Source organism: Cryptomeria japonica, chromosome 1 (genome assembly GCF_030272615.1).
Source record: "Cryptomeria japonica chromosome 1, Sugi_1.0, whole genome shotgun sequence".
NCBI lineage: Eukaryota > Viridiplantae > Streptophyta > Pinopsida > Cupressales > Cupressaceae > Cryptomeria > Cryptomeria japonica.
In genome coordinates this window covers 660,094,040-660,106,622 of record NC_081405.1, presented here as the reverse complement: position 1 = coordinate 660,106,622, position 12,583 = coordinate 660,094,040, and the positions used below count along the sequence as shown (strand labels likewise).

Sequence of the window (12,583 nt, the reverse complement as noted above, 5' to 3'; positions counted from 1 at the left end):
AGATATCATATTTGTTCATTATTCCACTTAAAAATTTATTATATTATATTATTATATTGTAATGAATAGTAAATTATTATTGGGTGTGACCCACGTAGTGATGTGTTCAACATCTTAAAAAGTGCTCCTTACCAATAAAAATGAAAATTAAATTATTATTAAGATATGATTATATTATTATTTTTATATAACCAAATTATTATTATTATATTTTTATTTTATATTCTTTTTTATCCCCACTCTTGAGAAAAAGGTGGATTTTATGTAAGGACACTTTCAATCCCTCATAATTAAAAATTAAATAAATAAAGCTATAATTATAAAATAAATAAAATAAAATAAAAATAATAATAAAATATTTTTTTACTTTTCATACATTTAAGTGTCACAAACACGTCAGATTAAATGCTTTTGTTTTTTAGATAAATGTTTTTGCATCCATATGAATATAATATGCCTTCAATATAACAATGTATAATAACTGAAAAAAATATAACTATACATTCAAACTATCTATATCTATCAACTATTTAATAATGCCTTTAAATATCTAATAAATATAAGATTTGTGTCGATACACTTTTGGTTTGCTCTAAAATTGAAAGATTCTTAATAAATCCACGTAAGTATAAAATTGCACATCATATATATATATTTATTTTCCCCTTAAACCCAAGAATTACCTTCTAGACTCTCTCGAAGTCTCTTGACATTAGAGTGTACTCTAAATATCATCCACACAATATAACATGTGAATACTGTGCGAAGCTAAAATTGGAACATCTCTCTTGGATAAGGCAATAGGTCGTCGTTTAAATACTTGTGCCGTATGGGATTTTGGCAACGTTTAATAGGGCCTAAAACTTTTTTATTTGAAAAAAAAATATAGCAAAAAAGTTGCAATGAAGCGAATGATATAAACCCAACAAAAGATTTTGGTCTCTGGTCTTCTCAGGATATGAGTTCCACCATTTCTACTGCACAGCGCTACAATGGCCTTGCTTATCGAGGCTGCATCTTTAGCCGACCACCTGAATCCAAGAGCAGCAAATTCAAATATATTCTTCCCATACGTCCACGTTCCCACAACTTACGAGGTATTTAACTCCGTTCACTTTACACGATCAAGAATTATGCTTACCGGCTTGAATTAACAGGTTTCATGTATTTTATATTTGAGGTGGCAATAATGAATCTTAGAGAATGTAGTTCATGGTTTTTTATATTCTTCTTAAATGTTGGGTTAATTTTTTCCAGACCAATTTGGACTCCAACTTAGGATCTCCCATTTGTTGCTGGGATGATTTTTTGTTTGGAGTCCAAAGAATGGGTTATCTCCACATGAGCCACTCATTCCTTTATGGTGCCGAGTCTGGATTGTTTCTAACATGGGTGGGTGAAATTCTATCTGATTTGTATTGCAATCCAGTTTGTACAGTTGTGAATTGCATTGAATTTTATGGAATTCAAGCTGGGAAGATTATAGTTCCATTCATTTGCTGTATTACGTTATGTGAGGGCATCTTTAGAAAGACCGATGTCTATTAGCACTAGAGTGCCTGGCCTCTTTTTCACAATTAGATTTGAGGAAGCCTTGCATTGAGCTAAATATGTGAATTGTTAAAGAGTTGAAGCTTCCACAGCTCGTAAAAGGATATTTCTGAGGAGAATCTGTGTAAAAGAGAAGAGAAAAGTCATCTTGATGATGGGTTTCAAAGGAAACCCAAAGCTCGATGATATTTGTCTTCCCATTTACACAGTTTCTCTCCAAATATTTTTCCCTTCAAATGTGAATTGTTATTTTAGGCTTCAAACTTGGGACTTTAATTTGGCATGGTAGGGTGCTTTACCACTTAGGCTATCAATCCCTTTGCGGTTTGGAGTGTACCATGTTATCTTCCGACTATGTGTGAGTTAATGTTTAGGATATCACTGGATTGCTTGATTTGCCAACACTCGAAATGTGCAGTGGACAATGGCCTAGTGGTAAAGTGGACACTTACCATGAGTGTGACCTGGTTTTAAACTCTATTGGCCGTGGTTTCTTTGTAATTGGATGCAGTTTGGCAGAGCTCAAGTGTAAGTTTGGGTTGAAGGCCGTGGTGGATTTTTATATTTTATGCCACAGTGAAGAGGAAACTTGGGTTGTGGGATGGGCCTGTTGTCCCCATAAACGTATCCAGATCTCTTGGTGATTTTATTTAAATGTAGTACAACAATCTTTTTGCATACATTTTGATGCTCTATATCAAAATATCACCCCTGACAATAGTCACCAGGAAACTGGAGTCTGATGACAGGGGATACTGTTACAATACCCATATCTAGTACTAGTATCTGTATTTAAATGTAGCATAGCCATGCATTTATTTAGATATTTTCAATTTTCAAAATACAAGATATGCCTTGGGAAACCCTGATAAAGGAAAAAACTAGCCTCTAAATCACACACCCAATGAATTTAGAGGAATACCCACAACATCACCACACTGCAAAGATTGGCTATACAATCAAATGCTTCTTGCTGAGAATAACTCTAATCCATGTTCATTTAATTATAGGCACATCACTATAGGAAATCACAAAGTGGGTTTACAAAATAATGGGCCCAAATTTTTGAAAAAGGGTCCATTTTTTTTCCTTGAGGTTGCTGCTCCCAAACATTTGCGTTGGCCCCCCAACCCCTCAGCCTGGGGTGTAAAACATGCAAAATACATAACAATCTGACTTGTATACATTGCATAAGGGGGCAAAACAAACAAACTTAATTTAATAGCTAGGGGTAGAAATGTTCACAACCTATATACATCATCAAAACTTTTCCTTGCTCATGGCATTTGTCTATGCATCTATAACATTCACCAAAGTATATGAAAGGAAGCAAGTTATGTGGAAATGTTTCCAACGGGAGATAATGCAATTTTCTTACAATCTTAGAACCACTATAGAAAGAGAAATACATTCTACTAACTTGTGTGAAAGATTACCACCATATTGCATAGATATACTTGGGAAAAACCCTTTCAAGAGAAAAACCTCACACTCCAAAAGCACAACCCTTTTGTATTTCTAGTAAACAAAATAGTGTACAATACAAATGTTAGAGCCAATCTTTTTATTAAGAGTATACAGCCAATCACTTGGATTTTGGATCAATTCCAACAGCATCACAACACATGCAAAAAAAACCTTCACATACAAACTATGAACAACAACACTAATTTATGTATTTTACATTGTATAAGGAGAGAGCCCAAAATGGACACCAAGTGTAATGTCCTTAACCAAAAATTTAATATTACCCTTAGATCTGGAAAATAGAATCACAAATATTACACAAAACTTCACCGAAAACACCCAAACTAGTTAGCTACTCTTGCACAAAAAGGGCTAAGTTAAAATGGAACTTTATAGAACATTACTAAACAAGATTATTCTGATATATGCATCCTATAATCAGGTCTGAAAATGATTTATTACAGCAGCAGCATTAATATCTTCAAACTTCAATTTGTAAGCAAAACCCATAAAAACTATTACAATTGAATACCACCAATGTCACTGGAAGCACCACAAACTGATATTGCTTGATTTCCAAATTGAAAATTCATAGCATATGATATGATACAAGATTAAGAACAGCAACAAATCCCTCAAAAGATATCTAGAATCACTGCAACAACATCAATAAAGCCCTGAACACAAACAATGGAAAACTACTGAAACTGCTGAAATCTTGAAGCTCCAATGCAACCTTTGAATGAAGTTGCTCTATATGAACAATGTTGTTTCGTCCACTATCCACCTGGAACTCTTAGGTTTCCGTCCACAAGCCTCCAATCTCCAATGGGTTTCTGTCCACTGAAGAATTTTGCAGAACATGAAGTTCATACAATGAGAAATTGATTAGTAGAAATGGGGTAAAGATCCATTTTCCCAAATATGCTTTGTATTTATCTTGTCCTTGACCAATTTGGTGGGAAAATCACTAATTAGAAATATTACAAATTTCCACTGCACTCTCACTTTCCAAATTTGCACTTGGTGGGAAAATCATTATTTAGAAATATTTTAATTTCCCACTCCACTCTTGCCAAATTTCTTTTGGTGGGAAATTCATTAATTAGAAATATTTCAATTCCCACTCCATTCTTTGTGGGAAAGTCATCGATTAGAAATATTTGAAATTTCCCATTATGGCACAAAATCCAAAACCCACTAATTGTTTCCAAATATTTTAATTTAATATTTAAACGTCCTCTTGATATTGAAAATATTTGGACATTCATAAATATAAAATTATTTACTTTCCCTATTGTCCAATTAACCCATGGAAGAATAAAATGGTTTAATACTGACCAAAATCCAATTTTTAACAAAAGAGGACATGACACCAAGATCCATATGGCATGAATTTTGTTGATTTGCGGTGCTCGATTATCCACAGGCAAACCATCACTGTTGTAGACTCTTATTGTCACCCTGAGCACACTAGATATATCAATCTGCAATTGTATTCCCTTATTCTTCTCACTTATTGAATGAGATCACATATCTCATTATATATGCGAGAGGTGACTTATCACCAAGGATCACCACACTTCATATGCGATCCTATTAATTTAATAACTATATTATTACATAATAATATAGTTATATCATCTCACAATAATAATATAATTTTCTTATCTTACAATAATAATATAATAATCATATTATCAATATAATTATTATATTATCAATCACAATAATTGTATCGTCAATATAATTATTATAATATCAATAATTATATTATCACAATATTATAATAATATAATTATATTATCACACATTATAATATAATTATATTATCTCAACCTTTATGTTATCTATGTCGGCCTGAAGGAATCCGACCATAGCTACAATAACATTGACAAATTTGACAACTCTAAGAATCTTCTTGACATGCATGGTACTTGCATGCATGCAACCACCTTGCATGAATAGCACCGTCATAGGCTATAAGAGAATATGCTAATTCCAATGCTTTCCTTGCATGCAAAGATACCCTCAACATGTAGAGCATTTGCATGCATAGGTGCCAACATCTAATAATTGCTAGTTGTCATAGATTCGACCATAACTAGCCTTACAATGTCATGAGCTGTCATACGTTAGTATATCATAAGATTATATCACATGTCATAAAATCTGTCATAAGCCGACACATGGCACCAACACAACTGTATAGTGTGCTCTACCAAGTGGGATGCCTACATCCATATTTACTGCTTGCATATCACAATCATCTCCAAGTAGGATGCCACCTCACTCACTTGTAGGCCCCACTAAATGACATGACATTAGTAGAAATAAAATAAATAAATAGTTAATAAATTAAATGCCAAGACTTGCAAAGGTTGAGACACCTTAATCCCAACATCCTCCCACTTGTCAAAGACCTTGCAAGAACAAAACAACGAATCAACTGTAGGGAGCCATAAGGCCCATGGAATTGGAACACCATTTGACCTTCTTTGTGCTCACAAGTTTTGTCAATGCATTTGCAACACTCGTCAAAGCATCAACTTTCTCCAAATTTACCTTCCCACCTTCCACTTTATCATAAACAAAATGAAACTTAATATCAATGTGCTTTGTTCTAGCATGGAAACTAGGATTCTTTGCTAAGGAAATGGCATGCTGATTGTCACAACAAATAATAGTTATTCCTGCATCAAACCCAATGTTAGAACACAATTTTCTAAGCCAAATGGCTTCCTTACAAGCATGAGTAGCTGCCATATACTCTACTTTTTTCATGGACAAAGCAACTATAGATTTCTACTTACTCATCCAGTTGATTGCACCTCCAAACATCATGAATACATATCCACTAGTGGATCTTCTGCTATCAATGTCACTTGCCCAATATGAAAACACATATGTACGAATACTCCATAAGAATCTTAGAGAGTGTATGACTTGCCAGTAAAACAATGGAGACCAAACTTTTCCAGTTGGCCTACTTCAACATCTATTGATTCTTGAGCAAAAAAGGGAGAGGTTATCCATGGACATCATCACATGACTTCCCAAGGTACAAGATAACGATTGTATTTATGTTCTGGTTAATAGATTGAAAAAAATATGCACATTTCATTGCTATTGCTTCAAATTTTAAAGCACCTCAAGTAGCAAATATATTCTTCAAAGATATATTTAGATTGCATGGCTTGCCCAAGAACATTGTCAATGACAGGGATAGTAGATTTCTTAGTTCTTTTTGGCAAGAATTATTACAGTTGATAGTTACAAAACTCACACCAAGTACTAGCTACCATCCACAAACTGATGGTTAAACAAAAATAGTTAATACGTGGATTGAGGGGTCCTTGAGGAATTATTTTTCAAATCAGCAAATTGCATGGTTCAAGTGATTGCATTTGGGTGAATATTGCTACAATGCTCCACATCACATGTCCATTGGTATGTCGCCTTTTAGAGCTTTATATGGTTATGATGCACTTTCTTTTGTTGATTTGTTGCATAGTAGGTGATTTGATTACTCAAAACTAAGAAATATTGAGGGCACGAAAAGATAATTTTCAGCAAGTATAAATTTAATAGGAGACTTATGCTGTTTGGAAAATGATAGAAAGATGTTTTGAGGTAGGTGGTTTGGTTTTCTTTATATTGCATCCATATAGAAGACTTCTATTAAGAAGAGTGGAGCTAAGAAGCTTAAACCTTGATACTATGGACCCTGCAAAATTGTGAGGAGGCTAGGTGAAGTGGCCTATGGGTTGGAGCTTCCATAGGATAGCAAGATTCATATGTTTTCCATGTGTCTTGCTTAAAGAAAGTTCTTGGTCAGCATATTGTGCCTTCAAGGGATTTGCCACCCTTGGATGATGAAGGAAAGTTGATCTTGATTCCAAAAGAAGTTGTGGATACTCGAGTCAAAAATTTGAGAAATGGGAGCATTACAAAATATTTGATCAGATGGAAGAATCTACTAGTTGAGTATGCCACTTGGGAAGTGTTTTGATGTTTTCACACATCGCCCCATTGCAAATGGGGAACCTGTTGACGTATATTTTGTACACTATCAAACACAGAATAAAATACCCAAGGGTACCTTATCCTCTCTTGAATAAAGCCTCTGATTGCTGAAGATGTCGCGAAAAAGGATCAATCAGGATGACTCCAAGGTTCTTCGATGTAGGGTCTCTACGTGTGGATAAGCACTAGTGGTCGTTGTGAATGCTGTTTCATCAAGGGGTCTTACGTTTCCAAATTGTAGGAACAAAATTTCCTAAAACTAACAAGTTCTCAAAAAGATCAAAAGATAGGGTTTGCAAGAGATGAATTCTAATCTAATCCTAAGAATGACTCAATGTAGGCTAGACTTGGTAAGATTTTTCCAATTTCAGTATTGCCAAGGAATTACAACTTTACTGGAATTGATGCGATCTTCTAAGGTGATTAGTGATTTTTCGAATCATCAAGAATTATAGACACTACCATGAAGGTACATATCAATAGTTCAATAATGATCGAAGGTTCAAGCAATCTATATATCTCCAGTTGACCACACAAGGCGTCCTTACAATCAGTAAGAAGCTAGTGGTTTGGAATGTGAATCTCACCAAAGATCAAGCTCAACACTTAGTCCTTCAAACTTAAATACTACTTCGACTGAGAATGATTCAAGAAAGTAAACAACCATGAAGATAGCCACAAGAATTGCAATAAAACACCATATCTTCAATATTTTATTGATCTCAAAGCCAAAATAGACAACAATTGCTTGGAATTCCTTCTTCAATGCTCAATCTTGCTACAAAATAACTTTCTTCTCTCTAATATCTAAAATCTGATTTCTAATATCTCCTCTCTATCTAATGACAAAAATGAAAATGAGTGAGGGTATATATAGCATCCTCAATTACAATGAACGACCCAGATCAAAAGAAGATCAACGGCTGAGATTTTGACACCTAAACCCTAATTAGGGTTTGTTACAAAAAGTGCCCTTTTTAGTTGAACAATATTAAATGCATAGCCAAATATTTAATTGGCACAAAAATCTAGGAAACATAGACCAATGATAATTAAGGTGCCACATCATCTACAACAACCTTTCTTCTAGAACCTTATTCCCCTTCCAATGCTCTTTCTTAGCATATGCAATGAATCTGGACACAATTCCTTCAATTTCAGCAATAGGAATCTCGAGAAGATTCCTCATTCGTTCCTCCAAGTGGATAACCTGATCAAAGGCCTTGAGAAGAGCCGCATCCCATCCAGGTTCGAGTTCTTTGATCTTCTCAATTAGGAGCATAGTAGTGAACATTAGATCCCGTTGCTCATCTGTGATGACATTCTCATCTTTGCAAAAGATGACCTTGACCCTTTCTTCCAACTCTTGAAGGTCCACATCTGTCTCAACTTCGATCCTCCTGCCAATAATGGTACATAACACTTCAAACACCTTATCCTGAATTGGATGGATGACGCCCTCAACTTGATTGCATTTGGTGCTGATGTCCTCGAAAAGAACCTCCTTCATTTGGAGTAGGGTTGACCACTTGAGTAAATTATGAGCTCCTCCATACATTATCTTTTCTTGTGCTAGGATCTTCCTTGGCGTTTGCTTGATCACTTGCAGAACAGGAATGATAACATCTCTAGTGTGGGCGAAAGCGGCTACTGTTATCATTAGGTTGTGGACGATCTCAAGGACTTGGATAGCTCGGTGGATTGTCTGCATCATTCTTGTTGCAAATTCAACGGCTACTGTGTGGAATTTGTCAATCCAAGAGCTCATAAGCTGAACCAAGCTCTTGACTCTCTCTGCCTTGCCAACTGATTCAAGGGCAAGTGCTTGCACAGGAGACACTGCTGGATCCTGACGTCCCAAGGGCTGATTGAGATGGCTAGAGTAGCCTCTCCAAGCACCTCTCTCTCTCTCAAGCTTTCTATTCTTTTCCATTTCTTCCTTAAGCTTGTCTTTAAGTACTTCAAATGAATCGGTTGCTTCATCTAGTGCCTGCTCAGCAGTGAGTGGACCAAGCTCAAATGTTTCTACATCATACTCTTCTGCAAGGATTTCACCTTCATACTTGTCCACTGTTGGTGTAGCTATCTGCAACTTCCTGGACTCTGTCTCATCTCTGATCATCTTGGACATCTTGGTGGCCTTCTTCTTCTCTGTTACTTCCTGAGAATTTCCTACAAGGCTCTTTAAGTCAATTACATTATCTTCATCCTCGATCACAATCACCCTTGTCAGTCTCTCCTTCAACCAATCTGGAATGGCGGATCTCGTCTCTCTAACTTGTATTTCTTTAGGCAATGGTTCGTCTTCTCGAAGAGGAGATGTCACTTCATCATCATTCTTGTCTTCATGTAGCTCATTGGCTTGGGGAGATTGACTTGACGAATGCTGAGGTGCCTTCCCCTTTTCAGGTTTATCATTCTGTACTATTGACTCCATAGATTCATCCACCTTAGGCATGGCATCGTCATCTCTTGTCCTTCAACTTGACTTGTCCTTTTCTCATGTCGAGATGATGTACCTGATGAGCGATCTCGATTAGCCTCTTGCTTCTTCTTGGAGGGTTCCCTTTTCTCGGGTCTTTCTTTCCTCTTCGCGCCTCTAGGATGAGAATTGTCTTCACTTGCGCTTGCTCCTCCTCCTTCTGGTCTTTCTTCCAAAGTATAAGTCATTGGTACGTTCTGTTCTCTTAACTTTTGATGTTGTACATCCACCCATCTGCGAGTACATGACAAAACTGGAGCCATCAAAATTCTCAAGTCTGAAATCTCAGGCTCGTTCCAATCTATCTTCACTGCCTTGTCCTATCTGTCATAGGATGACTGGAGATGTCTACCATTGTCCTGAGCTTGATCAGCCACTCTGTAAACTTTGCATTTCCTGATGAAATCTAAAGGTAATTTGGAATGCATCTTTCTTTTCACTTCTAAATCACTTGAGAGATTCATCCAAAAGTCTTCTACCTGAAATTCGTGCTTGTACTTCCTACCATATGTCTCCTCTATATACCCATAAGGATCAAAATTCTCTCTCAAGGCAAAGAACGTGAATGAATATGAGGCCAACTCCCTCTCTGCATCATCCAAGGCTAGAGCATTAGGACATACCTCAACTAAATTCCCCAATATGATGGGCACGGGAACTCCATTTCTATGCCTGTGTCTGAATGCCTTCGCATAGTCTGCCAACTGCCTAGTCACCTCAAGTAGCACTATCTTGTCTGTCGGATACCTCGGCAACATGTAGGGAGGTGAAGGACACCCATGAACTCTGATATAAGTAAACTTTTGAAACTGGATGAACCAAGCACCATACCTCTTTATAAGTTCTTGTGCATCTAGAGATAGTCGATTGTGAATCCCGCCTTGCAATATCCTAGTGATGTTCATTGTGAAGGTATCATTGACTAACTTGTAGTCACTTCCTGGGGGATGATGCAAATGAACATAAGAGTCACAAACTCTCACTTCTTTGGGTCCTCTTCTGATCACTCCTTTGTGAGGTAGTCCTGCATATTCGAAACTCTTGATCAAGGCATATATGACGTATGAGCTCATGTGGAATGACTTGGTAGGCTTTAGTCTTCTTAATTGCACATCCAAGCAATGGCTAATAATTCTAGCCCAATGAATTGTTCCTTTTCCTTGAACTATCACTTGGATGAAGTAGAACATCCACTTCTCAAAATAGAAGGCTTGAGGGGCCCCTGTAACTCGATTAAGCAAAGTTATCAAATCTCTGTACTCCTCCTGGAAGTCGATTCTATGTGGTGTATTGGGAATCTTGCTCAGGCGAGGACGACTTTTGAGTAACCAATTCTTATTGATGATGCTCAAGCAAGAGTCTGGATCATCCTCATACATCGACCTGGCTCCTTCTAGGCTTTTGTAAATCATGTCTTTATGCTCTGGAAGATGGAGAGCTTCACTTATAGCCTCCTCTGAAAGGTACGCCAAAGTGTTCCCTTCCTTGGATACGATCGATCTTGACTGTGGGTCATAATGGCGAGCACACTCGATCATCAGCTCGTGGCACTGGACTGTTGGAGGGAAACTGGCCGCCTTGATGATGCCACTTTCAATTATTCTCTTTGCGACAGGTGATGGCTTGCCAATGTAAGGGACCTCTCGAAACTTCTTCACACTGAAGTTTCCCAAGTTGGTATCTCCAATGTTGCTCCACTTGGACACGATCTTGGTCTCCAATTCTTCATTCCTCTGATCTTCCTTCATGAGAGCTGGACGACTAGTGGATGCTCCTGCCTTTGGGGTCGCCATCTTGACACCTACACAACATTTCATAATGAGTAAAAATATTTAAGAGAGTAGCAATGAAGATTCAAAAGGAAGACAAAAGATATTAATTAGGAAACTTCATGATAAATCTTGAGTTATCATTTCCTAATTAACTACGCAATTTTCAAAAACTTAAAGTTCAAAATTCAAAACTTCAATAATGGGCCTAGGATGATCTCGCCATACCTCTCCTTGAGAATTAATTCTAAAAAATGATGCAAAAAAATAAGGAGAATTCGCTAGGCAAAATGTAGACCGAAGTCCTTCCTTTAGCAAAATGCGCCTCCTTTAGTCTTCACAAGCATCAACTCCACCACCTTAAGTCTTCAAAACTTGAGGTAAATTTGCTCCAACTAGACCAGATTTTGCACCTCCTTCCTTGCTCCTCAAATCGCACTTGAAGTAATGAATGAATGATTGATTAAATTGCTCAAAACACCCCTATTATATAGGGCGCTCACCATTTCATCTCCCCATAGGCCGACTTGGCAAAATAGGCCAAAAAATAAATAAAATTGCAAAAAAACAAGAGGCCAACTTGATAAAATGAATAAAAATAATACCTCAAGCGCTCCATCTTTTAATTTTAATTTCACAAAAATTAATTTTAAATGCCTTAATAATAAAAAATTCGATTTTTTAAGGCTCAAAATTAATTTATTAAATGCCATGCGCCTTTTATTAAATGCCAATTAAATTAATTTTTTCAAATATTTCGAAGTTAATGACTTTGGCATATAATGCGATTTAGAGGATGTCAACGTTGGGATATGGCAAAAAATAATGAATGCCAATGACTTCGCTCTGGTTCCTTGGAGAGGGACAGGAGCACTTTTCGCATTTTAGGCCTTGCATTCCTCATTTTTACGTTCAAAACTTCATCTAGGCATTTTAAAATGACATTTTTGATTGTAGTCTTGAGTTTAAATCACTTGATCTTTAGAAGGAACGTGACTTATGACATTTTTGCCCTGGACCCTGGGTGAGGGACAGGAGCGCTTTTCACTTTTGCTCTTATTTCTTCGTTCTTCATTTGTCGATTCTCGTTGTGGAGTGAGCAATGATCCCTTTCACTTGTTCCATGCATGCTTAACTCGTTTTAGCAAGGCAAAATAAGCTCTCCCAAGATTTTCGCCCTGGTCCTCCAGTGAAGGACAGGAGCGCTTTTTCATTTTTAGGCTAGGATTCTCAATTTTTGAAGTCAAACCTTTATTCATCATGCTTTAGAAGATCCTTCCCATCTCGC

General features: G+C 36.7%; 1 protein-coding gene across 1 annotated transcript in view; it reads left to right on the top strand.

Annotated features, from left to right (window-relative positions):
• Window positions 1-806: 806 nt before the first annotated feature.
• LOC131050457 (uncharacterized) overlaps window positions 807-12,583 on the top strand; it is a 36,978-nt gene continuing 25,201 nt past the window's right edge. Inside the window, exon 1 of the mRNA XM_057984639.2 lies at window positions 807-1,097. Within this exon, the coding sequence (XP_057840622.1) occupies window positions 959-1,097 (139 nt within the window). The 5' untranslated portion in view covers window positions 807-958. The remainder of the gene's footprint in view (window positions 1,098-12,583) is intronic.